Source organism: Symphodus melops, assembly GCF_947650265.1.
Source record: "Symphodus melops genome assembly, chromosome: 12".
Lineage (NCBI taxonomy): Eukaryota > Metazoa > Chordata > Actinopteri > Labriformes > Labridae > Symphodus > Symphodus melops.
In genome coordinates, this window is record NC_136702.1 from 25,297,170 (window position 1) to 25,325,158 (window position 27,989).

At 44.6% G+C, this 27,989-nt stretch overlaps 3 protein-coding genes across 6 annotated transcripts in view; 1 reads left to right on the forward strand and 2 right to left on the reverse strand.

The window, feature by feature from the left end:
• The window catches only part of LOC306832979 (uncharacterized protein), a 38,510-nt gene extending 23,499 nt beyond the window's left edge, over positions 1-15,011 (reverse strand). Inside the window, exons 1-5 of the mRNA XM_079358001.1 lie at positions 14,001-15,011; positions 13,083-13,256; positions 3,465-3,638; positions 2,112-2,285; positions 36-212 (exon numbers count right to left, since the gene is read on the reverse strand). Coding sequence (XP_079214127.1) covers positions 36-212; positions 2,112-2,285; positions 3,465-3,638; positions 13,083-13,256; positions 14,001-14,950 — 1,649 coding nt within the window. The 5' untranslated portion in view covers positions 14,951-15,011. The remainder of the gene's footprint in view (positions 1-35; positions 213-2,111; positions 2,286-3,464; positions 3,639-13,082; positions 13,257-14,000) is intronic.
• Positions 15,012-15,577: 566 nt separating this feature from the next.
• LOC306832980 (uncharacterized protein) lies at positions 15,578-16,775 on the reverse strand (the record flags this gene model as incomplete). Its single annotated transcript, XM_079358002.1, has 2 exons — positions 15,578-16,317; positions 16,466-16,775. Coding segments are annotated over 2 exons (1,050 nt in total), but the record flags the coding sequence as incomplete, so codon positions are not given.
• A 4,303-nt stretch (positions 16,776-21,078) lies between these two features.
• itm2bb (integral membrane protein 2Bb) overlaps positions 21,079-27,989 on the forward strand; it is an 8,794-nt gene continuing 1,883 nt past the window's right edge. The window contains exons 1-3 of one of the 4 annotated variants that reach the window (XM_079357084.1): positions 21,079-21,318; positions 27,123-27,305; positions 27,915-27,986. In XM_079357084.1, the coding sequence (XP_079213210.1) occupies positions 21,235-21,318; positions 27,123-27,305; positions 27,915-27,986 (339 nt within the window). In that variant the 5' untranslated portion in view covers positions 21,079-21,234. The remainder of the gene's footprint in view (positions 21,319-27,122; positions 27,306-27,914; positions 27,987-27,989) is intronic. The other 3 variants (XM_079357085.1, XM_079357087.1, XM_079357086.1) reach the window with 3 other exon arrangements.

Consider the following 27,989-nt stretch of genomic DNA (forward strand, 5'->3'; position numbering starts at 1 on the left):
ATGATCCAAATGAATGACACAGTCAGTGATCTGACCTCAGAGTCTCCAGTCTGCAGTTTGGACTCTGCAGATAATCACACAGCAGCTTCACTCCTGAATCCTGCAGGTTGTAGTTTTCACTCAGGTGCAGCTCTCTGAGATGGGAGGGGTTGGACTTCAGAGCTGAGGCCAGAGAAGAACAGCTGATCTCTGACAAACTGCAGCCCCACAATCTGAATAAAGAATAATACAAGTTAATGTAGATGACAGTGAGCTTTATACATGAATGTGTGATGTTGTCCACATGAACACACTGATGTGATCATCATCTGTTCATTCCAACATTGAAGGACTTTATTAGGATGCATTAATACTTAAGTTCTTCCTGATCCTTCTTAGATTCAAACACTCAAAGCTCCTGTGAGGAACTCTCATTACGTGTGTGTTTTGGCGCCCCCCTGTGGACAAAGTGAAACCTCTTCTCTCTTTACTGATCTTGTCCTGTACAGTATTCCCTCACTAAAAACTCCTCCTACTTTCTTTGAACTCTACAAACTACAAGTCAGTGTGAATCTCTTCTGTAGGAAATGTAAAGAAAGTCTTTTCCAGACAGCGTCCTGTGATTCTCCTCATGTGACAGCGAGCAGCTGGAAACAGGCAGACTTTCAAAAGGACTTTATAATGTTGGTGGTCTCATTGACTTTAGACAATCATCAAGAGAAATCCAGATTACTTTGAGTGTGTTTCATCAGCAGATCAAACCTCCTCACAGTACGTTTAAATCACAGAGTTTGTTTTGATATATGATCATAAAAACATGAACGGTATGAAAGAGAGGAAGAATGATCCATAAACAGATGTTCTTCAGATCTCTTGTAAAGTGGACTCTCATTCAGAATGATGAGGTCCAGCATATATGACAATAAAATCAGACAATCCATCCAAACACATGTCCCGTCATGATGTGATCTGTTACTAAAGGACAGTTCATGGAGGTTTGTCAGAGTCCTCTCTACACTCCTAAATGTCTCAGTGCTGCTCTTCTCTGGATCTGTGTATTTCATATGGAGCTTGTTTGGAAGTTAAAGGTGATGAGAGGCTCATGAACTGTTTGTGATTATCACCACACATTCTTTAAACCTGTGAGCCGTACAGGAAGCTGTTCTTAGATCAGAGGCTCGACCATCTAACATCTAATGAGTCATGAAGGCAGGCAGGACAAACACAACATGAGATTAGCAGACCCTCTTCAGTGGACTCAGGAGGTCAGTGGGGGCTGGGAGCAGAGCTGCTGCTAATGTTAGCTTGTTTCATGGTGCTCAGCTTGTTTTCAGGTTAGGATTCACACAGTGTTCATCATTCCTGAGGTGTTGAACAGCAGCACAGACTCAAAGAAAGAAAAGGTGTCTGACCTCAGAGTCTCCAGTCTGCAGTTTGGACTCTGTAGTCCCTCACACAGCAGCCTCACTCCTGAATCATACAGGTAGTTATGAGTCAGGTCCAGCTCTCTGAGATGGGAGGGGTTGGACTTCAGAACTGAGGCCAGAGAAGAACAGCTGATCTTTGACAAACTGCAGCCCCTCAATCTGAATAAAGAATAAAAGCAGAATCAAAATAATGTGTAATCCAGTCACATGTGTTCAGGTTGTGATGAGTATCTCAACATCACTTTGTCCTGATGAATCAAGTTTTCTCTAAATGATTAGAGGATCATTTCTGATTGTGTATTCACTAAATCTAAATCCTCCAAATGTCAGCTCAACATTCATCCAGCTGTTCATGTGCACAGATGAAGAACAGGCTGCTGATCTCAGTCAGCTCTGTGATGTTACTACATTTATCAAATCACACATTATTCAATCACAAGTCTTCATGATTTCACTTCTTAACAGAACCAGAGGAAACCAGAGGCTTCATGTGCACCTTGTTCAACTTTACTTCACAGAGTCACAAAAACATTTTCACATCAAATCTCTAAATTATTCAACAACTTGAAAAAAAAATCTCCTAAATACTATAATTTCCCAAGATTTAAATAAAGACATGCTGAACACATATAAATCCTGAAATGTGCAACAATGGAGGATGTGGATTGAAATGATCCAAATGAATGACACAGTCAGTGATCTGACCTCAGAGTCTCCAGTCTGCAGTTTGGACTCTGCAGATAATCACACAGCAGCTTCACTCCTGAATCCTGCAGGGCGTTGTTTCTCAGGTCCAGCTCTCTGAGATGGGAGGGGTTGGACTTCAGAGCTGAGACCAGAGAAGAACAGCTGATCTCTGACAAACTGCAGCCCCTCAATCTGAATAAAGAATAAAAGAAGTAAATGTAGATGACAGTGAGCTTTATACATGAATGTGTGATGTTGTCCACATGAACACACTGATGTGATCATCATCTGTTCATTCCAACATTGAAGGACTTTATTAGGATGCATTAATACTTAAGTTCTTCCTGATCCTTCTTAGATTCAAACACTCAAAGCTCCTGTGAGGAACTTTCATTACGTGTGTGTTTTGGCGCCCCCCTGTGGACAAAGTGAAACCTCTTCTCTCTTTACTGATCTTGTCCTGTACAGTATTCCCTCACTAAAAACTCCTCCTGCTTTCTTTGAACTCTACAAACTACAAGTCAGTGTGAATCTCTTCTGTAGGAAATGTAAAGAAAGGCTTTTCCAGACAGCGTCCTGTGATTCTCCTCATGTGACAGCGAGCAGCTGGAAACAGGCAGACTTTCAAAAGGACTTTATAATGTTGGTGGTCTCATTGACTTTAGACAATCATCAAGAGAAATCCAGATTACTTTGAGTGTGTTTCATCAGCAGATCAAACCTCCTCACAGTACCTTTAAATCACAGTTTGTTTTGATATATGATCATAAAAAACATGAACGGTATGAAAGAGAGGAAGAATGATCCATAAACAGATGTTCTTCAAATCTCTTGTAAAGTGGACTCTCAGTCAGAATGATGAGGTCCAGCATATATGACAATAAAATCAGACAATCCATGCAAACACATGTCCCGTCATGATGTGATCTGTTACTAAAGGACAGTTCATGGAGGTTTGTCAGAGTCCTCTCTACACTCCTAAATGTCTCTGTGCTGCTCTTCTCTGGATCTGTGTATTTCATATGGAGCTTGTTTGGAAGTTAAAGGTGATGAGAGGCTCATGAACTGTTTGTGATTATCACCACACATTCTTTAAACCTGTGAGCCGTACAGGAAGCTGTTCTTAGATCAGAGGCTCGACCATCTAACAATCTAATGAGTCATGAAGGCAGGCAGGACAAACACAACATGAGATTAGCAGACCCTCTTCAGTGGACTCAGGAGGTCAGTGGGGGCTGGGAGCAGAGCTGCTGCTAATGTTAGCTTGTTTCATGCTGCTCAGCTTGTTTTTAGGTTAGGATTCACACAGTGTTCATCATTCCTGAGGTGTTGAACAGCAGCACAGACTCAAAGAAAGAAAAGGTGTCTGACCTCAGAGTCTCCAGTCTGCAGTTTGGACTCTGCAGATATTCACACAGCAGCTTCACTCCTGAATCCTGCAGGTCGTTCTTACTCAGGTCCAGCTCTCTGAGATGGGAGGGGTTGGACTTCAGAGCTGAGGCCAGAGAAGAACAGCTGAACTCTGACAAACTGCAGCCATCCAATCTGAATAAAGAATAAAAGCAGAATCAAAATAATGTGTAATCCAGTCACATGTGTTCAGGTTGTGATGAGTATCTCAACATCACTTTGTCCTGATGAATCAAGTTTTCTCTAAATGATTAGAGGATCATTTCTGATTGTGTATTCACTAAATCTAAATCCTCCAAATGTCAGCTCAACATTCATCCAGCTGTTCATGTGCACAGATGAAGAACAGGCTGCTGATCTCAGTCAGCTCTGTGATCTTACTACATTTATCAAATCACACATTATTCAATCACAAGTCTTCATGATTTCACTTCTTAACAGCTTCATGTGTCATGTCAAGCTCTGTGTTTAGTTTACATTTTATTTTCTACATTTGTTACTTCCTGTTTTGTGTCACTAACCTGTCCTCTCATTTCAGATCCTTCACTTCCTGCCCTCATGTGTTTGCTGCATGTCTGATTGTCTGTCCCGCCCTGATTGTTCCCAACTGCGTCTCATTTGTCTTCCCCTCACCTTCCCCAAGTATTCAGTCTGTGGCTTTTCTTCCCTCTGTGCCAGTTCGTCTTTGACCCTGGTGTTAAGCGTCCAAGCCTTTTGTTTCTTTGTGTCTGGATTTTCTGCTGTTGAAAGTAAAAACTTCTTTTTGAACCAAAGACTGTGTTTTGGAGTCGTGCTTGTGAGTCCAATTGTCTGTGGTTTGGTTTTGTTACATCATGTGCACATTGTTTTAACACTGACGTCCTTTTCAAGAAAGGACAGAGCAGGCTGTTCTTCCTGAAGAGACTCAGATCTTTCAGTGTCTGCGACAGACTTCTCAAGACCTTCTACCAGTCTGTGGTGGCCAGCACACTTTTCTTTGCAGTGGTGTGCTGGTGGGGTGGCATCAAGACTTGTGAGGCAAACAGGATCAACAAACTGGTTAACAATGCCCGCTCTCTGACTGAGAGGAGGATGAAGGGCAAAATCATATCCATCCTGGATAACTCCTCTCACCCTCTCCATGACGAGCTGTGGCAGATGAGCAGCTCCTTCAGCCAACGCCTCCTCAGCCCCAGGAGCAAAACAGAACGCTTCAGACGCTCCTTTGTCCCCACAACCATCAGGCTGTACAACAGCAGGAGCTAGTCTGTTATTTCTCTGTTTTTTCACTGCACTATATTATATTATACTTTGTAACTGTCAATCTACTTTGACATAACTCACTGCCTCTGATCACACGTTTTAAATTTAAAATTTTCACTGGTTACTTTAACCTGCCATTCACTGCACATCATTTTTTTCATGGTCCTGTTGAGTTCCCCCCATTATAGTCCTCTGTACATTATGTTACTATTTTCTTTTTTTGATTCTGTACTGCTGCTGTTGCAACACCTGAATTTCCCCATCGGGGATCAATAAAGTTATATCTTTTAATGTTCATGAAGAGTTTGAAACTGTTCTCCACATCATCATGAATCTATGCATGAAGATGATTCATAAATGTGGAAAACTTTGGCAGGATATAGAAACATTTTAATAACTCAATCTAAACTCAGTCTAAACTTGATCTACATGATAAACTCTCTGACTCGTCAGACTCGCCTCCTTTGTGTTTCTTTTTTAACTCTTCCTGCAGACCTTGAGTCCTGCGTCTCCTCGTTCCTCGGTCCTCGGCCGAACCGGAAGTAGTTCCAAAGCCGCCATGTTGAGGATCGTCCCAAAGCTCTAATAGCGAACGGAGGAGAGAGGATCGAGGAGAGAGGAGGCTGATCCGAGGAGCGATGACCGAGGAGACATGAGAGCTGACTTCACGGAAGTCTTTTCACTGACAGACACGCCCCCTTCTCGTATATCACTCACTGATTGGACGCTGCACAGGATCAGACTTCAGTGAAACTTCTCAACATGAGCAGAGTTTAATACGGGAGAAAAGAGGGAGATTAAAAAGACACTAAACGGAGCGTGGGACATTTAAACAGATGATGAACATCAGTGAGTTTGTAAAGAGTCGCTCTGTGATGAGCTGAGATTAAAAAGAGTCTGATGAAGAGGAGTCCGTTTTATATTCTCACTTATTGATCTTCTGAACGTTTCATCATTTAGATTCTAATCAATCATTTTCAGTATCCTGACACATAAATATGTGTTTATAAAATACAGAGTTGGTTGTCTAAATACAGGCTAGGTTCAGTCCAAACTGTTTAATAATAATCAATAATTATAGACAATTAAAAATGGAATCTTTTAGTCAGTAGAAACTGTCCTTTTGGTTATGAGTAGACTGCAGGTAGTTCTTCAGGTGTTTTTCTTATCAGATAAAGAGACTAAACACTGTAACTGTGTTTGATTAGAAATAATACAGTGCGTGTTTGTGTGGACATAAACAGCTGTTCGGCTGATTGACAGCTGAACGTGATCAGCTAATGTCGCGTCATGTGACGCTCGGCTTCGTTTCCTCCGTGCATCTCTGGTGGGCGGGACTAAGACGCAAGTGGAGGAGACAACTCGGAGGACACTCGGTGCAAATAAGGGACATGAGATTGAGCCTTAGAACTGCCTCTCTGTGTTTCCCTCCTGTCTTGATGACCCTGATTGTCCTCACCTGTCTGATTAGTCTCACCTGTGTCTGATTACCCTGTCTATTTAGTTTCTGTGTTCCTTCCCTTGTGTTGTCAGTTCAGTGTAGTTTGTCGGTTGAGTGTTATGTTTAGTGTGTGTGTTTCTTCAGTAGTCCGTAGTTTGTCTCCCTCTGCTCTTTGGATTTACTTTGTTATCTGCTTATAGTCAGGTTCACTGTATTTAGATTTTAAACTTTGTGGGATTTTTGGGGGGATTTGTTAAACTATACATTTTTGGAAAGGTTATGATGTAAGTGTATGACTTATATTGGACCAACTCAAGGAAGGCGTTTGGGGCTTGGAGGACCTCTGTGGTCACCAGTTTCAGCATGCCATCCGAGTGTTTGAAGTATCCGCTTTACAGATGATCCAGCTGTAGATCCTACAGAGCAATGGCTTCCTGTGCCCATACTCTTGTTTGGACATGGACTCTGAAGATGCTGCTTCACAGCTCCAACTTTTGGAGGAAGCTCATCACTTTCTGCCCGATGTTTGCAGAAGAAGTGCCATCGCAGTTGAGGGATTGCCTTGATGTAGATCCACTTGGGTCAATAAGGACTAACAGCATTCCTTCTGTCCCTTCTGCATTATCCAAAAGCATCTACAGAGCATTGACAATATCTTCATCTGCTTTGAGGTAGACCTGCAGCCAGATTGCCTTGCCTATGCAGGAGAACCTTCTTGTGTTGTCGACCCCATTGAAAGCATGGAAGGCTTGCAAATCATTTGCTCTTTTTTATCTAGAGCTCAGCACAGTGGTTCAATCTTCACAACACCAGAAGCCACAGAAATGGATGTGTTCTTCAACATGAGACCATAATTTGCTGTGACTAGCACTAAAAGATCTGTACAGATACAGGGCAGATTCTCTGAGTGTGAGTGCAACTAGAGATAAACAAAGACAAGGAAAAGCTTCTATTCATTATTAAGTCAGAGATGACACCAACATCTACCACATCCCAATGAGCAGGTTCATCTCCCATGGCAAGACTAAGTGATCTGACTGAATTTTATTATATATCTTGCTGCCAAAACTCAACAAAGGGTCCTCCAAGCTGGTCATTGTTGAGGAAATTATCAAGACTTGACTTTACACAATAAGACTCTTTAGACTCAGACAGCTCAGTTCATACATCAGATGAATACTGCAGGAGACATGATTTAACATCGTACTTGTGGTTCAGTGTCATGCTCCAACATAACTGGCAGACACTTCCAAAGGCTCTGCATTTATTCAAAAGATTTGATCAATAACAGTGTTGTGCCACATTGACCCACCTAGAATTATCTGTGACGTCAAGCAGCCTGGAGTGAACAAAAAGTTCTCCCAACCATCCTGCAGATATCAGGAAGAGCTGCTGACTCTCTCCAAGCTGTCCTTGGTGTCTAGGCAAAGCTGAACTGCATCAGGTCTGACTGACATCAGCAACAGTGAATTACCATTACACATTAACTAAGTGTAATGGCGTTGACCGTGCACATTCTCTAACTCAGCAAAGTGGACAAGTCGGACTGCCAGGAAAATTCAAGTCTTGGATATACCAGCATGGCATCCTGCCACAGATCCTTTGGCCATTGCTGGTTTACGATGTACCCATAATATCAGTAGAGATGGTGGAGAGAAATATCAGTAGTTACCTACGCAGGTGGCTAGGCTTCCCACGTAGCCTGAGCAGTGCAGCTCTGTAAGGGAGGAATAACATACTGCAACTTCCTTTTAACAATGTCAAGGAAGAGTTTATGGTCTCCTGGACCAGAGAGTCCATGCAGTACAGAGATTCCAAAGATCCCAAAGTCTCAGCAGCTGGCATCGAAATCTGCACTGGCAGAAAGTGGAGTGCCATTCAGGAGTTGGAGACTGCAGAGGCAATGCTGAGGCACAAGGCAGTGGCGGGGACAGATGTAAGGGGAAGATCAGGTGTGGGCACCTTTCCAATGCCCCCATACAACAAAGCACAGGGCAATGAGAGAAGATTGCTTGTCCAGGAAAAAGTAAGGGCATCAGTGGATGAGACAAGATCTAGCAGGATGGCAAGCATGAGGCAACAAGGAGCTTGGATGAGATGGGAGGGTGATATGGAGCACAAGCTCACTTGGACTGACATCTGGAGAACAGAACTCCAGCACATTCAATTCCTTGTCCAAGCCGTTTATGACATCCCCTGAGCACAGCAAACCTCCAGCTGTGGGGCAAGCCTGATACTACGTCTTGCCCGCTCTGCTCAGGGAGAGGGACAAACAACTAGCCCCACTGCCACTGGGTTTAAGAGGGTCACAAAGGAGAACAGCCACTAGGTCTGCAAAGAATGCAGCAGAGAAAGCCTCCAGGTGGCTGTGGATAAAAAGGGGGGGTTCATGGCCCAATGCTGCTGGGACGCAAGTTGGGGCTTGAGTTGCCTGGGAGAGGGTGTATGATGTTGCGAGACCCAAAACACCCAATGAACTCTGGAAACATCACTGATGATGTGCCCCAGCACATCCATGGGATGTATCTTTTATCTCAGTCATTACAGAAATTGTATTACAATTATCACCCTTGTCTTTGAAGAAAACAACCAGGAAGAAGTAGACAGATTGTTGATTCACCAGTCTGTACTGGCTTCACAGTAAAACCATGATGATGCACAGTTAGTGTTTTACTCACCTGATACAGATGTTGTGTACCTGGTGTGTTAGTCAGAGGTTTTAGTGCTAGTCACAGCAAATTATGATCTCATGTTGAAGAACACATTCATTTCTGTGGCTTCTGGTGTTGTGTAGATTGAACCACTGTGGTAAGCTCTAGGGGAAAAAAAGCAAATTTGGATGGAAAGCTTTGCCAGTCTCCCATGCATTCACTGGGGTCGACAACACAGGAAGGTTCTCCTGCATAGGCAAGGCAACCTGGTTGCAGGTCTACCTCAAAGCAGATGAAGATATTATCAATGCTCTGTAGATTCTTTTGGATGAAGCAGATGTGACAGAAGGAATGCTGTTAACCCTAAAATCCTTTATATGTGCAGTGCTCACCAAAGCGGATCTACATCAAGGCAATCCCTCAACTGCTATGGCACTTCTTCTGCAAACATATGAAGCAGCACATTTTGAGAGTCCATGTCCAAACAAGAGTATGGTTAGAGAAAGCCATTACTCTGCAGGATCCACAGCTGGATCCTATGCAAAATTATTTAAACACTCAGATGGCATGCTCAAACCAGTGACCACAGAGGTCCTCCAAGCCCCAAACGCCTTCCTTGAGTTGGTCCAATGTAAGTGTAAATCTGCAGAGTTTAGGATTTAACCTGTACAATCATGTGTCAGTGCAACAGCCAGTGCTAGAATGATGATGATGCCCAAGCAGTGATGGAATTGTCTAATTAAAAAGGTTGCTTAACCATCCTGTGGTCTAAATGTGCATGTTGATAGTTCCAACACATCCAAGTTTATATTAGCTCATTTTAAACTCAAAGACAAAACTGATGTATTTCTATGGGAAGATGAAAAAATAAATGTTTTTTGAGGGACATGGAATATTAAATGTGAGGAGAGATGTCATTCTAATCATATTGCAAGAAAACAGCCACAGCGGGTCATTTTTGACCCACTAATGCATCTATGGGTTAATATGATAAAGTTGTGTAGCTTTTTAACTTGCATCATTGGATTCTCTGACCCTGAAAATGTGGGGTTTATCAGTTAAAATCAACATTCCAACTTATTCAGAAGCTGAGATATTACAAATTAAAGTTTTATGGCGGGCATTTTTTAAAAATCCAAGATGGCCGCCACATAGGCATCTGGGCAAATGCAAACATTGATTTTCTGACTCCTTATATCATAACCTTTCCAAAAATGTATAGTTTAACAAATCCCCCAAAAAATCCCACAAAAGTATATAGTGAACCTGACTATTATGGCTTTTTGGTCATTTTTGGATTCATTTGAGTAAGTTATTATTTTGCCTTTTTGTTGAAATAAACCGTTTCATATTTTCTCAGCTACAATTGGGTCCTCCTCCCTGTTTTTCTGCCTGTAACTGTGACAAGAATGAACTGACCAACTATGGACCCAGCGGGATTTTTTTCTTTGGATCTATGTGAGGTTGCTTATAACCTCACATGGTATATTGCCCAGGACACTCTGGCCGCTACTTGTGTACAAGGTCCCTATCTCCACGGTCGAGACCCTGGAGAGGAAGGTCAGTGCCTGTCTCAGGAGATGGTTGGGGTTGCCCAGAAGCATCAGCAACATCGCCCTCTATAGGAACACCACAAAGCTCCGGTCTTTGGAAGAGGAGTTCAAGGTGACACGGACACGAGAGGCGCTGATGTACAGAGACTCACGGGACCTAAAGGTGGCCCAGGCAGGTGTGGTGGTGAAGACGGGAAGGAAGTGGAGTGCCCAGTCCGCTGTGCTGGACGCAGAATCACGACTACGCCACAGAGAGCTGGTGGGAGTGGTGGCCCATCGCAGAGCAGGCCTGGGGATGTTCCCAACACCACCTCAGCACAGGGAGTGCAAGGGGAAGGAGAAACGCAGGCAGATACAGGATGAGGTCAGGACTGCAGTGGAGGAAGGAAGGACAAGCAGAGCGGCTGGTCTGGGGCAGCAGGGGGCCTGGACTAGATGGGAGCACGCCATGGACCGCAAAGTCACCTGGACGGACCTATGGCAGTCTGAGCCACACCACATTTGTTTCCTGATCTGGGCAGTCTATGATGACCTCCCTAGTCCGGCGAACCTCTTCACCTGGGGGAAAGTGGAGACCCCGAACTGCCAATTGTGTTCCGCAAGAGGAACTCTAGAACACATCCTGAGCTGCTGCCCAAAAGCGCTCAGGCAGGGCCGTTAGACCGGGCGCCACAACCAGGTTCTGATGCCGATTGCAGGAGCCATCAGCAAAAGGATCAGCAGCTGTGGCCGAGTGCGCAACATCACCTGCACAATCGCTTTTGTCAAAGCAGGAGACCAGCCAAAGACAGGCCGTAAAAAGCCACCAGGCGGGATCCTGGCATCAGCACAAGACTGGCAGCTCTCTGTAGACCTGGAAAAGCAGTGGCGGTTCCCTCAGCACATTGTCCGCTCTGCCCTGAGGCCAGATATCCTTCTGGTCTCAGAGAGCACAAAGAACATCATAACCATGGAGCTGACGGTGCCATGGGAGGACCGCTTGGGGGAGGCCCATGAAAGGAAGATTACCAAGTATGATAACCTGGTCATCGACTGTCGTGCACAGGGCTGGAAGGCTAGGTGTATGCCATCGAAGTAGGCAGTAGAGGATTTGTGGGGCACTCGCTCCACAAAGCCCTAAGTGCCCTGGGCATCACAGGAACAGCAAAGAGCAGAGCCATCAAGAACATCACAGAAACAGCTAAGAAAGCCCCGAGATGGCTCTGGATTCGGAGAGGACAACCATGGGGAAAAGTGAATGCCACTTGAACACAAGCCCAGTTTGATCACCCCTGGCTGGGTCGCCTGAGTAGGTTGTCTGATGTTTGAAAGACCCGACACATCTGATGATCTCAGGTAACATTACTGATGATGTGTTCAGGTGCATCAGAAGACTGGTGTATTCAAGAACTAACCTCACAGGCATTCATAATGATTTCAAAAGGGCTTGTTCAGATGAGGAAAGAGTGGCAGCTCTTTCTGAGGCTCAAAAGGAAATAAACTCAACACCTTGGCTGAAGCATATGCTCCCTGAATGGACAAAAGGATTTTTTGATCCCCAAGTTTTTGCCTCTGAGTCAAGTCATCCACAGCAGTCTGAGCCTCAGTCCAGGCCTCAACTCAAGTCTCAACCAAGGCCTCAACCCAATGCTCAGCTCAAGCCTCAGTCCAGGCTTTGGCCTCCTGGTGCCTCAGAACCCCTGCTTCCTGATCCTTTTTTCGCAGAGCGCCCCATGCTTCCTGATTCAAAAAGCGCTCCCTGATTCCTGTTCCTTATTCTCCAGAACGTTCTCTGCTTCCTGATCCAGGTCTTGCAGAGCCAGCTGGCTACTGGGCCCTTAGCCCTTAGCTGAGGTCCTGCCTTTCGTTGGTCAGCCTCCTGTCCGCCCACCTGAACAATTCCCCATGGTTGGTCAGCCATCTGGACTATACCCCGTGTCTGCTCAGCCTCCGGGCTGTCCTCCTGAACAATCTTTTGACCCGTATGCCTGAAGGTCCAGAGGATGCCAAGCGTTTTAGTTCAACTGCTTGAGCTACTGACTCCTAGATTTGACTCATAAATGGTTCTATTATAAAACTAAATATTGTGTTTTGTAAATTGTACTTTGTCTCCCTTTGTGTCTGTAACTTTGTGTTTTTGCTGCTGCCTGTCTTGACCAGGTCTCCTGTGAAAAAGAGGTTCTTGATCTCAATGGGACCAACCTGCTTAAATGAACGCTTCAATAAAATAAAACAAAGAGTTGGTGTCACTCCAGCAGGAATAGAGAAGAAGGAGATAAATACTTGTACACAATAATAGACATAGCTGCATGAAAGCAAATGACAGGGAGCTGATTGGATGATAAATCTCCATCTAGTAATGCATGGAAGCTAACAGCTGTTAAGCTAGCTATTAATGAAATGAAAGAATCACATATAGACTAAGAAACAGAGAAGATGTCTTCATGAGTAACTGGTGTAAATGAGTAAAGGAAATGATGGAGTGGAATAATAACAAATATATACATTCAATTCAATTATCAGAGTACTGAAGAACCCCCCATTCTATTTCTTTTCTTTCTTTATCTTAATTTAATTATCTTTTTCTCTCTGTACTGTTTCCTCAGTTCTTTATTATTATTTTTCATATTGTATGTTTAAAACAAGATTTATAAATGTGCCAGGATGAACAAAATATGCATTGAAATTAATATATTACATTCAGTGATCTTACATCAGAGTCTCCAGTCTGCAGTTTGGACTCCTCAGTCCCTCACACAGCAGCTTCACTCCTGAATCCTGCAGGTTGTTGTTACTCAGGTCCAGCTCTCTGAGATGGGAGGGGTTGGACTTCAGAGCTGAGGCCACGACGTCACAGTGAGTCTTTGAGAGTCCACAGTGAGAAAGTCTGTAGTGACACATAAAATAGAGAAACATGACTTATAAAAGAAGAGTTTGATATTCACATCTCACATTTGATGATTAAACAGTTTGACCTGTTTGGTCTTAACTTTACACATCAGTGGAATCTGTCACTGACACAAAAAGTCTCATCACTGGTTTTCAAACCTGCACATTCTTCACCTGTCAATCATTCACTAAATGTTACTGATGAATGGAAACTAATGGAGTTTTATTTAGGAGGACATCATGTCTATGGTGTAAAATCCCCCCTCCTCTCACTCTCCTCTACCTGGCTTTATGTTTCCTGGATGGGCGGAGCTTCAGAGCTGATAAAGGCAGCCAGCTCACCTGCTGTGAACTCTTTGGGAACAATGGAGCTGACTGCATGTGAATGCCTCATCCATCCTGATAGTTTGGACTGTGTGCTTAAGATGGAAGTTTCCTTTGTTGAAGTCCAATAAGTAGCAGTGAATGAGTTCATTTATTTATCTACTGATTTACATATGTATATGATACATATATGATATGTATTATTGTGTACAACAGTCAGATCTTCCATTCCAATTGATTACTCAAAGGAATTTATGCACTCAGGACAAAAACCTAAAAAACTACGACTGACTGTTTCTCCTGAACATTAACAGAGGAGCAGTTTTTGATGAACAGAGAGGATTATGTTTAGTTTATATTAAAATAAGTAAATTAGTACATGACACTGATTTATAATGTTCATCACATCTGGACTTACTTTGCCTTCCTGCAGTTCCTCACAGCCGCAATCAGTCTCTGTCGTCCCAGGTAGGATGTGTTGTACTTCTTCAGGTCCAACTCATCCAGAACGTCCTCGGACATCTGCAGCATGTAGGCCAGAGCAGAGCAGTGGATCACAGAGATTTCCTCCTCTGACCTGTTCTCTGACTTCAGGAACTCTTGGATCTCCTGATGGACTGAGAGGTCATTCATCTCCGTCAGACAGTGGAAGATGTTGATGCTTCTGTCAGGAGAGATATCATAACTGTTCCTCTCCTTCAGGTTGTTGATGACTCTCTGGATCACTTCTGGACTGTTGTCTGTCTGACCCAGCAGGCCTCCTAAGAGTCTCTGGTTTGACTCCAGAGAAAGACCATGAAGGAAGCGAACAAACAAGTCCAGGTGACCGTTCTTACTTTCCAGGGATTTTATCATTGATTTCTTTAGGAACATTTCCAGGGATGAAACTTTTTCTCCCAGAAAAGCCTCCACTACTGTTATGTTCCTGTTGGTGAAACAGTGGAACATGTAGACTGCAGCCAGAAACTCCTGAACGCTCAGATGAACAAAGCAGTAGACTGTTTTCTGGAACATCACAAACTCTGATTTAAAGATCTCTGTACAAACTCCTGAGTACACCGAGGCCTCTGTGACATCCAGACCACACAGTTCCAGGTCTTCTTGGTAGAACAGGATGTTTCCATCCTCCAGATGTTCAAACGCCAGCCTCCCAAGCTTCAGAAGAACTTCCCTGTCGGCCTCCGTCAGCTCATGTGGACTCATCTGATGTCCCTCACCATACTTGTTCTTCTTCCTCTTTGTCTGAACCAGCAGGAAGTGTGAGTACATGTCAGTCAGGGTCTTGGGCAGCTCTCCTCTCTGCTCTGTGCTCATCATGTGCTCCAGAACTGTGGCAGTGATCCAGCAGAAGACCGGGATCAGACACATGATGTGGAGGCTCCTGGAGGTCTGGATGTGTGAGATGATTCTGCTGGACAGATCTTCATCACTGAACCTCCTCCTAAAGTACTCCTCCTTCTGGGCATCAGTGAAGCCTCGTACTTCTGTTACCCTGTCAACACATGAAGGAGGGATCTGATTGGCTGCTGCAGGTCGAGAAGTGATCCAGATGAGAGCTGAGGGGAGCAGATTCCCCTTGATGAGGTTTGTGAACAGTGTGTTTAACGATGACTTCTGTGTGACATCAGACACAACCTCCCTGTTTGTGAAGTCCAATGACAGTCTGCTTTCATCCAGGCCGTCAAAGATGAACAACAGTTTACAGACAGCGAGCGTCTCTGCTGCCACCTTCTGTAATGTTGGATGGAAAACACGGAGCAGCTCAAGAAGACTGTAGCGCTCATCTCTGATCAAGTTCAGCTCCCTGAATGAAAGCAGGATCAGCAGACTGACGTCTTGGTTCTCTGAGCCCTCGGCCCAGTCCAGAGTGAACTTCTGCACTGAGAAGGTTTTTCCAACACCAGCGACGCCGTTTGTCAGAACCACTCTGATGGGTTTCTGTTGGTCGGGTTGAGCTCCTGTCTTTGGTTCCTGTTGGTCGGGTTGAGTTCCTGTCTTTGGTTTCTGTTGGTCGGGTTGAGCTCCTGTCTTTGGTTTCTGTTGGTCGGGTTGAGCTTCTGTCTTTGGTTCCTGTTGGTCGGGTTGAGCTCCTGTCTTTGGTTCCTGTTGGTCGGGTTGAGCTCCTGTCTTTGGTTCCTGTTGGTCGGGTTGAGCTCCTGTCATTGGTTCCTGTTGGCCGGGTTGTGCTCCTGTCTTTGGTTCCTGTTGGCCGGGTTGTGCTCCTGTCTTTGGTTCCTGTTGGTCGGGTTGAGCTCCTGTCTTTGGTTCCTGTTGGTCGGGTTCAGCTCCTGTCTTTGGTTCCTGTTGGTCGGGTTGAGCTCCTGTCTTTGGTTCCTGTTGGTTGGGTTGAGCTCCTGTCTTTGGTTCCTGTTGGTCGGGTTGAGCTCCTGTCTTTGGTTCCTGTTGGTCGGGTTGAGCTCCTGTCTTTGGTTCCTGTTGGTCGGGTTGAGCTCCTGTCTTTGGTTCCTGTTGGTCCGGTAAGGCTTTAAAGATGTCCTGGCACCTGATTGGAGTCTCATGGAGAGTCTTCTTCTTTTTAGAGTTTGTCTCCATCTGTCTCACCTCATGTTGGGTGTTCACCTCTTCACTCTGCCCCTCTGTGATGTGGAGCTCAGTGTAGATCCTGTTGAGGTGGATTCTACTTCCTGTTTCATCACTTCCTTCAGTCACACGTTCACATCTCGTCCTCAGACTGACCTTATGTTGATCTAAAACCTCCTGCTGACCTCTATCTACTGAAAGAGAGAATGATACAATCTGATTATTGTTTTCAGATGTTTTTGTAAAAAAAGTAAAAAGAGTTTTAATTTCTAGACTTTTGACATTGACCAATAAAAGTCGTGTTTTAGGAGATCACAGAAGCACAAAGGTGTACAGTCTTACTTTGTTCAGTGCTGCTCTGACTGACTGTCTGCAGTCCAGATCCTGGTCTGGATCTTTTTCCACACTGAGGACAGGACGAGTCTCCTGCTGAACCAGACTGGTCCCAGTATGAGGTGATGCACTGTTTGCAGAACCAGTGTCCACAGCTGGTAGAGACGGGATCCTTCAGGACGTCCTGACACCCAGGACAGGACGTCTGCTCCTCTCTAACATGAGTCCTCTTCGTCCCCCTGTGAAGACATGTCTTTAGAACTAAACTGATGGTTGACTGATAGAAAATATGAAGATTTATCAAACACAATCTAAAGAGTCAGATGATCACAGAGAGCAGGTAACACCTTCTTTCTTCTGTTTGGATTCATTTGATTCAGTCAGACTGAACACCATGTGCAGCTTCTTCACAGTCAGAGAATCAAAGAGTCTGATCCTGTCATCCACTGTTTCACTTCAGACAGCTGAGCTCGGGTTAGTCCACCTTTGAACTCAGGTTAGACGTGGTGAAACATTGTGAATTACATTGTGCTGGATCAGCAGTATCAGGGTGAACTCACTCTAGGTCCAGTTGACCCAACGACTGACCCCCCTCCTCATTCAAGGTTCAAGGTTCATTCCCCCACTGGCCTGCACTCACACTGCTCCAGGACTAACCGGGCCTGAGCACGGTCACCTCTTCTTCATAACATGATAATACAGCACATGCAGCTTTATGAGAACTTGAAGCATACTTGGTTTACAACACAGGCAGACTATGAACTAATGTGAGGTAAAGTCTGCGTCCACACATCGGAGAACAACATGGAGAACATGACAGCTACTTGAAGGACTTTGAGGATTATTTTGAGTCATCTAGTCAGAAACAGATATAACACTCCAGGATTATACTTCATGTTCATGTTGAGTTCCCGTGCTTCTGCTCGTGCATGAGAAACCGTATCATGCCTCAGATCACCTCTTCCATCCGTGCCGGGCCAAGACCATGGATCAGAGCGCTCACATGAGTCTAAGGAACTGGACTTTGGAGTTAAACCTGCTTCGTCACGTTGCAGATTTGCTAGTGTGAGTGTGTCCTTAGTGATGTTCTGGTTTCATTTGTTGTCCTTCTCTTTATGGATTCTGTCTCTCCTGGGTCAGACTGGGACATAAAGTCAGTCCTGGACTTTGACACAACCTGCACCTGAACACAACGTGCTCCCTGCCAGGAGGGTCTTTATACTAGAGCTGCACTAATGATGTGATTTGAATCTTGATTCTGTGGATAAATGTCCTAAAAAGAAATGTTCCCATGTTTAGTTCAATGTTCAGTTCAAATCTTTGTTCACTTGTTATATTGACTGCTGTCATGAACAGAAACACATGAACACCATGATTCCTTTAAGTGTTTGTGCTCGCTGCTTTGGATCAAGAAGGTCTTAAAGACTCTTCAAAAAGTCCCAGCTAAAGAAGCTCAGCTGAAGTAAAGACTCACTTTATCATCTTCTCTACACTTTACCTGTCACACAGACTTTTCCTTTGGCTCTCTGCTTTCTCAAACACCTTCTTACGTATGAGCTCACAGTATCATATCAGATGATGCTGAAAAGACTAAACAGAGACAAGAACAAACTGAAACAGGGGCCGTGCTGAGCGCCATCTTCTGCTGCTAATAAACGTACTAATGAGAAGTAGGAGGATAACAGGCAGGTTCAAAGGTTTGTAAGAGTCCTCTTAGATTACAGCTTTACAAGGTGACTGAGCCTACAAGGAGACAAGGAGTTAGTAAGAAGACTTACTTTGAGTCTGAGGCTCCAGATTCTTTACTGAAGGTTATTATAGGATCATCTTTGGACCAATCACTGTTCAGAGACAGACAGCTGGGTACAGCAGACTCTGCTCTCTGTCTGCTCCTCTCAAATCTGCAATAACAAACTTTTATTATATTTCCATCACATGAATCCCTCTTTAGATACCACAGCAACAACAAACAGATCTCATCATGACATTTGACAAACAGGAAATATGGATGACAGGAATAATGAGGATTTAAAAAATGATTTCTCTTCAAATCAGAAAGTTTAAACTCACAGATTGATTTGAGCAGAAATTAAATCTGAAGTGAAAAAGAGTGTTTGAGTTTACTTACTTTGAGTCTGAGGCTCCAGATTCATTATTGAAGTTCATGGAGAGACCTTTGGACAGTTCACTCTTCAGAGACAGACAGCTGGGTACAGGAGACTCTGCTCCGTCCTCCTCGTCCTCTAAACGCACATCCATGATCTGATCTGATAGTCTGAGAGGAAACACACACACACACACTCTGAACATAAAGACTCTTTTTCATTTGAGTTATTCCTTGTAGAAACATTTCACCGTCTCTTTTCCATTTCATTACTGTTTTTGTTCTTTGTGCAGGTGTTTATGTTTGCTTTGTGCAATGCATTGTGGGAGAAAAGTGATGGATGACCAAGGTGAAGCGTCGTTCTGATGAAGTTAATAAAGTTGATACTTCGAGTGCTGCAGCTGACTGAGCTGTCACTCTGTTCACCTCGGGAGGTTTGGAGAAGTTGGGACAGAAAACCCGACACACACTTCTGTGGTTAAAGAGCTCTGAGTGGTCAGAAGCTCAGGTCCATTACCCTCTGTTTGTGTTCAAGGTCAGACTGAAGGTGACTTCTTCAACAGTACCTGTGGGTCCAGGTGTTTGCAGATAAGCTTCTCCAGGAAAGGACGCCTGAGCACAGAGCTGACTGAAGGCCGGTCCCGAGGGTTCACCTGAGAAGACAGACCAGGTCAAAACATGGCGTGTAAAGCTGTCAACATGGACGACACGAGCAAAGTACTGACGCTATGAAAAGACAAAACTCAGATCTCCAGTCAGATGAAGCAAAAGTCCTGAGACTTTGTGTAATGTATGCATGTCATGTGTTTGGGTAAAGTGCACATTGAAGTGTTTGTGTCTGCATGTAAACAAGCATCAGTGTGAGCTGCAGTCATCAGCGTGAAACAATGAAGCTTCCTCCTCAGCTGCTCTGCCAGCTTCCTCTCATGTTTCCTCTCTTCACTCGTTTGTTGTGCAGCTTGAACTCAAAGACCTCCGAGAGCAGATCAGAGAAGAAGTCAAAGTCCTCTCGAGCTGCACCAGCAGACCCTCTTTGATCAGTTTCACACTAACTGCAGAGCGAGCTGGTCCAGGACATGAAGCATCGTGGCGTGTAGGAGAGGCTGCAGCAGGTAAGACCCGCTGTCTGTCTGTGTTCAGTTCACAGGAGGAAACTGAGAGTACAGAAGTGAAGATATAAAAACTCACACTCACCCTGCTTCACTCGACTCTTCTCTTTCTGTCGTTTAAAATGGAGTCTGACTGAACACTTTCACTTTCATCGTCCTGCATCTTTATGAGCCTGGGTCACATGTTGCCCCTGCCTTCTACCGTTACAGGAAATCAGCTTTGTGTGTGTGTGTGTGTGTGTGTGTGTGTGTGTGTGTGTAAGTGTGCACGCCTGTGTTTGTGTTGGTGTGTGTGTGTGTGTGTGTGTGTGTGTGGGGGGGGGGGGGGGGGGGGTTCTTTTCGAGCATTATATAATATTTTCAGCATCAGATGTTTGTTGTCAATGCATTCTCACCGTAAACAATAGGACATGGAGCCAGAAAGCAGCGAGTACACCCGAGCCCTTCCAGAGAGGGGGCGTGGTCAGACAGCTCATTTACATATTTAAAGCTACAGACACAGAAACAGCCTGTTCTGAGCAGGGCTGAAATAGAGGGGTTTATAGACATGATCAAATACAGGATCAGAGTGGATTTACAACAACACACTTCACACACATGATGAAGAGGAGCGAGGACACTGATTTCACCTGAAGACGATGAGATGTTAGGTGGAGGATTTATCACTGGCCACTAGGGGGCAATGTAGGACATTGCTATGACCGGCTCAGTTAGGAAGCTGCCATATTTGTTGATCTGCACATGTTCATGTCAAGGTGGTTTGATTGTGCTGTTCAGCCTAATTCATGTAAGTCGAATGTTTAATGTTTTAGAACTAAATGAATACAACAGTTGCATAATATGTGTAATGCTGTAATATGTGATGATCTATGTTTTATTGTATGTTCACATGTAAGAGTTATTACTATTTGCTTATACTGCAATTGTTTGTGTCATTGTAGGGCTCCTTCATCTCTGTCATTAAAGACATAATTCGACATTGAGGAGTGTTTCTTCATCAGGTTTTATATGAAAATAAGTATTTGTAATTCATGAAACGTAAACCAGCAAACATTCAGAGTTATTATTTCTCTACCAAAGTTTAGGATTTAAGAATCAGCCACTTTCTTTCAAATTGTAATTGTTTGTAATGTACCACTGTGATTTTTGTGACTGATTCTGAGTGTTTTGTTGTATTTTTTCTCGCTTACTTGTACATTGTACAGGAAACCTCAGAGTGTTTTAAAGACACTTTATTTAATTTAAAAATTAAATAAAGGGTTGTAATGAAATTGTTTAGTACATCAGTTAAGTTTATTAGTCACTTCTCATTATCCATAACTAAAACTTCTTGGACCACAGATTATCAGGATGTTTTGCCAGTTTTTTCACATAGCTGAGTTTTATTTTGAAGCCAAGCCGGAAGTGTGTCTCGCGGTCTCGTGCCGGCCGTTATCACAACAGCTCAGACTCGGCTGGAGGAAAGTACGCTCACTTCTCTCCGGAGCAAATCTGTGTGTGTCCGTGTTTTAAAAAGTGTCCGTCGTGTTCGTGTGTGGTGACGTGACCCCGCGGGACTCTCCAGGATGGTCAAAGTGTCCTTTAACTCCGCGCTGGGACAGAAAGATGTGAAGAAAGACGCAGAAACTCTGATTCCCGAAGAGGACAAAGTGAGTAGAAAATGGCTCACAGTGCTAACGAGCTGTTAGCATGTAGCTGTTAGCATGTAGCTCCGAGCGAACACACGCAGTTTGTTCACTCTTATTTATCTTTATTTACTTTTATTTAACACATCTCTGACTATATTTCAGGGTTTTTATCACTTTTACACCCTTTACATTAAATCATCTGTTTGTCTCTATTTATCTGCGACTTTACTTCCTCCTCTTTTTCTTATCTTTAAAAATACTTTATAACTTCTAAAACGACTTTTTTAGTGTTTTTACATTTTTAAACATGTTTCAGTGTTTCATTTATTTAGTTTGTACCTTCGTTAAAAGCCTTTAAGACTTTTTAAATAACTTTAAATAAATTAAAATACGCTGTTTTTTAAAGGTCAATATTTCAAAATAATTATTTTTAAGTAAATATTCTTCTGGTTTATTGTTAATTTAAAATTTTTAGCACTTTTTGGTTCTTTTGATATCTGATTTTTGTCGTTTTTAAAGTTCCCTGTTTATTTTTTCAAGAATGTTTTTGTGCTTTTAATTTTTAATTACAGACAATTCAAACAGAACAAACACATTTTCCACATCCAACATGTTTCGTCTATATCTCAGACACACTCCATAAAACATGTCTGTAACCATAAAGAAAGACGCCTCCTTTTTAAGATGTTTGGATTATTACAAGACGTCCTGCTCAGATTGGAGACGGATCAGATGAATTCAGTTTTAAAATCTTCCATGTTAGTAAAATAATCTCCTTCAAGGTGACTTTACAGCTCAGGAGAAAAGCAGCGTCCCGCCTCTTTGTCTTCAGCTTGTGAGAAAGACGTCTCCTCTAAACGTTTCATATTCTGTGTAGTTTTTGTCTGATTAATGAAACACATGATGTCAGATATAAAGCATGCAGTAAAAAGTGATTGAGCAGACTCCAGGTGGACGTCAGGATCGCTCGGTGTATTGGTGCTAAAACCACCTGGGACATGGAGTCAAAGCAAGCAGGGGTTTGCTCTTTTACTGGGTTTGATTGCAAACAGAGTTTTATTTAAGGAGGTGCTCGCCCAACTACCTCATGAAGTCCGGAGCACCATCACATCTGGCTAATCACCATTTCACTAATACAGTGGTGCTGCTGAGCGAGGGGAGTGTGCAAACATTGCGTCCTGTTGCTGCATTTTTAAAGTGCGTCAGCAGCACAGGAGACAGATGCACAACCCGCTGTGATCTGGTCTGCAAACAAACCAGGTCCTGATCAGCCCATTAGATGTGAAGAGGAGGTGCTGGGTCCAGTTTGGTCTTTGAGGTCGACCTCTGAGGGGTTTGAGTGAGCTGCAGAAACACAGAAGACGGTCTCATGTTAGATTTAAAACGTTGTTTTCCTGGATTGAAGACGTGGATGTGTTGTTTTGTTTTTGTGCAGCTGTGTGTGTCAGAATACGTGACGGTGATAAAGGAGATTAATCAGCTGTTGGAAGCTGCTGAGGCGTGTTGTCTCTCAGGGTAAAGTCTAGTCTCACCGTGTCGTGCTCTCTTCCTGCTTGAGGAAGTTTGAGCTGTTTGCACATTTAGTGTGTGTGTGTGTGTGTGTGTGTGTGTGTGTTGATGCTCCTGCAGAGGAGAGAAAACAGCGTTTATTAAGATAAGATAATCTTTATTCATCTTGCGAGCGGAGAAATTACAAAATTTAAACACCACAGAAGAAGAATGTCACGGCTCTCTTATCTCTGTGGTTTGTGCACTTCCTGTGAGGTTTCTGTCGCTGCACAAATGTCTGCCCGGCTTCCCCCCCCCCCTCTCTGAGTTTCAGTCTGACTTTTATCGGGATGATCGGCCTTCATGTCTTCCTGCTGAGGATACACACAGTACATTCTGGACCTTTTGTGTTTTGGGGATTTTCCGGCAGAGTCGCTCTTTCTGCAGCTTTAAAGAGTGAGGTGTGAAGATTTGATCTCGTCCTGCATTGTCTCCGTGTTGAGTTTCTCCATCAGTCTGTCACTGTGACGTCTTCATCCTGTCTCAGACTCTAAGGGGTTAAACTGGGCTCAAACCAATCAGCTAAGTCTTCGGCCCGTCAGAGACATTTATAGCTTTGAAAGAAATAGAGCAAGCTAAACATTGATGCTCAGTTAGTGAGTGTCGTGTGTGTTCCCAGCAGCAGCAGCCACAGTCCTTCTGTTTGTATCAGCTGCTTCCTCTTATTCAGAAAACCAAAGTCCTGCATGCATCAGAGCAGAGACAGAGCTCACACTGTCTCTGTGTCCACAGACGCTCCTGAGACAGCTCAGACTTGAACAGGAGGTTTGGTCGTGCTGTGCGCTCTCAGAAAAGTCCATTAATTAATCAGCAGGTTAATCAGAATCTGATCTGCCTCACTGAACCCTGTGAGAGCTAAATGAACCGAGCACCACCACGTCTCTTTGTATGAAACACACACACACACACACACACACACACACACACACCGGGCTGAAGACTGGAAGGAGGACAGCAGGGGTTAATGGGTTAATGGTTTCTGGTGGGAGCACGGCGCTTTAAAAAGACTCGCTGACCGGGTCGATAAAGTTAGAATGAAACTTTATTCATGTGTGTATTTGTGACGCTGCTATTTACAAAGCACTGATGACTTCATGAAGCGACAAAGTCTGAATTCTGATGAGTGAAATAGAAGCAGCAGACGAGTTCATGACAGGAAGTTATAAAGCCGACGGCTCCTCCTCGTTACTGTCGGCGTGCAGATCACAGGCGTGTGGTTTTAGACTCATCACCCGTTCTTTAGTCCCTCCGTCTTTAAATCAGAACCATTCTGGACCGATGTCCTCCTCTCTGATCATATGGTCGTGGCTGTATTTGGGTCACTTCATGCAGAGCACACACACACACACACACACACACAGTCTCTGAGGTTTCACAGTTTTTTGGGGTCCCTGAGCTCCGAGCAGCCGGCTGTCCCGGTCCTTGTGTGGGGTCATCTCCAGGTGGCTGTTGTTTAAGAGAGCTGAATTGACTAGTCCAGTTAATCAGTTAATTGATCTCATTTTAAGCCAATCAGCTGCAAGGATTACTTACATTCCTTTATCTTAAATGTTTCATTGAAATCGGGACTTTGGCCCGACGACAGCTGCTGGGACAGAAGTCGTTATTTACAGCCGTCACAGGTTTGAAGTTTGAAGAGGAATATGACTGTTTTGTTTGCATGTGAGCTGCAGCTGGTTTATTCAAAGATAGAAGTGTGAGTTATCTCTGCATGCTCGTCCTGTTTGAAGGCTGATCGTCTTCTTCCTGGTCTCCGTCCTGTCGCAGTAATGACGCTTCACGTAGCTTCATTAGCAGATTACAGCTCGGGCCTCACGCTGCTCTCGTCCCGCGTGTCCTCTGCTCGCCGTCTGAGGCATGCCAGGGATTACTCTTTAATCAGTCAGATCGGGACTCAGCCGGGGAGCTTACACGGCCTCCTGCAGGGCGCCACCAGCTAAAACCCAACAAGAAGGAAGATTAGCCCACGGCACACCCTCCACCCAGAGAAGACCTGGAACACCACACAAACCTGCTCTACATGTGGACCTGACCTCAGGCTGGAGGGACCTGGGGACCAGACCTACCTCCATGTTAACTCTGCACAGGTCCAGATTCAAACCAACATATGGACTTTGGTCTGGTAGCTGGAGGGGTGCCAGCTCACTTCCTGAGTACTGCCGATCTGCATCTGAGCAAGGCACCCCCCCCCCCCCCCCCCATGTCCACAGGTCCTGTTGGGTCATTAACGCTCGTCTCTCAATAACTGAATACATAAACACAACAGAAGGATTCAAGTGGGTCAAATAAACATGAAAAAGTCTCCAAACAGGATTTAAAGTAGATCAGGATGGTTTCCATCATGAAGGACTTCAGTCTGCATGAAGTCCACCCCACACAGACCAGGATGGAGTTTCACCTGTCTCCACTGTCACACTGAAACTAAAGCTGCTCCTGACACTGATACTCACCTGCTCACACACACACACACACACACACACACACACACACACACACACACACACACACACACACACACACACACACACACACACACACACACACACACACACACACACACACACACACACACACACACACACACACACAGTGATGGATTACAGTCAACAGGCCGTCCGTGTTAAAAGTGTAAAACTCAGTTATTAAAATGGTCGTGTAGAAGAAGAGGACAGGAGTGATTCATGAACACAACAGGAAATGGGCGGAGTCAGTAGAGATACAGAAAGGCTGACCACAGGAGAATCACTTCCTGGATATCTGCTTCAGTCAGCTGTTTGACTTTCTCCAACATGTCCAGCCTCCTGTCATATGGACTGAATGTTTGAGAGTCGGCCGCTCGGTCACACGTCACACTTTGTTCACTTTACCGTGTGTGTGTGTGTGTGTGTGTGTGTGTGTGTGTGTGTGTGTGTGTGTGTGTGTGTGTGTGTGTGTGTGTGTGTGTGTGTGTGTGTGTGTGTGTGTGTGTGTGTGTGTGTGTGTGTGTGTGTGTGTGTGTGTGTGTGTGTGTGTGTGTGTGTGTGTGTGTGTGTGTGTGTGTGTGTGTGTGTGTGTGTGTGTGTGTGTGTGTGTGTGTGTGTGTGTGTGTGTGTTATGAAATGTGCAGACATGTAGCTTCATGTCTGTGAAGCTTCATCAGCTGGTTGTGAAACAGATTGTTGTCTCTTCACATGAAGCTTCACGTCAGTTTGATTTGAATCTTTAAATCAAAGAAGTGAATCAGCTCCTCTGTTTCTCTTCAGCATTAGTGACCACACACAGCAGTGCATTGTGGGTTGGATTAGTCCGTCTGTACACTAAGTGGAATGAGTTTACGGAGCGTGGCTAACGTTAGCATTGCTAACAACAGCAGCCCTAAAGGTTAGCATGTTGGTCCTGTGCTAAATGTGCAGCATGCTACAGTTTATACTATAGATGCTGCTGGTGTTTCTGAAGCAGGTGTGTAAGAAGTGAACTGACACGTGTGCACAGAGAAAGTGAAAGCAGAATCACCTTTCTGTGAGGAAGCCAGCTGATTGATTTCACCTCCTCGTCTGTTTGAGGAAGTCAAAGAGCGATGAGATGAGAAGGAAGCTGACGGAGAGCTTCCCTTTCAGAGTAACCACGTCTCTTCCTCTTTACTGTAACCGCCCGTCACACCTGCGTTGATCTGCAGCCTCTTTGCTGGTTCAGAGAGTAAAGCTAAAGACTAAAGATTAACTTCCTGAACTTTCTCATGCCCACGTGTTTCGGCGTGCGGCCTTCTTCAGGGTCATCCAATAAGACGGGTCTTTGGACTGGAAGTGAACCTGACTCTGCTTCTTCTCTCCTGCGTGATGTGAAGTCACGTCAGTGGTTTCCTCCCATCATATTAAACCTGCTGCTTCTGTACAGAGGAGCATCAGAAAACACTCCGGATCCCCAGAGGGGAAATCTGGACTAAACTGAACCCACATGAAACAGAGCTTTATAGCAGTAAACTATGAAGGAGTGAAGTGAAGACCGTTTAAAGGGACTGATGTGAACGCCACGATGGCGTTCAGTTTGATGTTCACAGACGTAGAAATGTCTCGACCCGCTCGGAAACAAAAGTCCAAGAAGTCCCCAGAGTCCAGCGACCTCTAACCGAAGCAGCTTAGGACACGTTTTCTGTTTGTATGTTGACATTTAGTGTTCTCCTCCTGCTGCGCTCCTGTTAAAAAGAGCTTTATCAATAAAGTTTTTATTATTTGAACCTCCTGTCTGTGTCTCTGTGTGGAAACACGTTCAGACTGAACGTCTTCTTCTCCGTCCTGCAGGATGCCGAGGCGGCCCTCGTGGTGCGTCACCAGTCCCGGGCCTGGTGCTGGTGCATGTGTCTTGGCGTGGCCCTCATGCTGTCTGGAGTGGTGGTGGGCGGAGCTTACCTGTACCGCTATTACATCATGGAGGTGAGCAGGCAGCGCCAACAAGGGTGGGACAGTTACTTCGACAGCATTCAGGTAAACTGCACCTGTTATCTACCTGCAAGGAAAGAGGTGTTAGAAGGCAGTGAGGGCGGGGACCCCCGGGGGGGGGCGTCAGACACTAAAGGGGGGGGGGGGGGCAAGATTCCTTCTAAAAACCATTAAAAATGTTTAAAAAGTAAGAACTAGCTCAGGAGCTCAGCGTGTAGTGTGAAGGTCTGTAGCCCTGTTAGACTCATCACTGTCACATGACTCAGAGGGGACAGGTGTGAGCAGGTAAGTGTGTGTGAGAGATGCATGGGTGAAGCCTGTTGGACGTTAGCTGTGAGCCCGTGTCCACCTGGGCGCCGGCGCCTTCTATGGTTTTTAGTAACGGAGCGCCGCTGGAGATAAAGCATGCATCTTTTTTGGGGGGGGGGGGAAATCTCCTCTTCAGAAGGACGCCGCTGACATCACTAAATGTATAGTATATGTATAGTATATAGACCCCGTGTTAGTCTCAGATCTCACACGTGCAGCAGCAAACGCTTCCTGTAAGCACGTCAGTGTAGCGTGAGGAACAGTCTGAGATCACATGATGTAAACAAACTGTGTCACAGGTTAACGTGAAAGCGTCTGACCTTCTTCTCCATGTTTCGCTCTCAGCAGGAGGACGAGGTGTATTTCTGCGGGGTGAACTATCGAGAGGAGGACTACCTGATCCGGCAGGAAGAGGAGGTA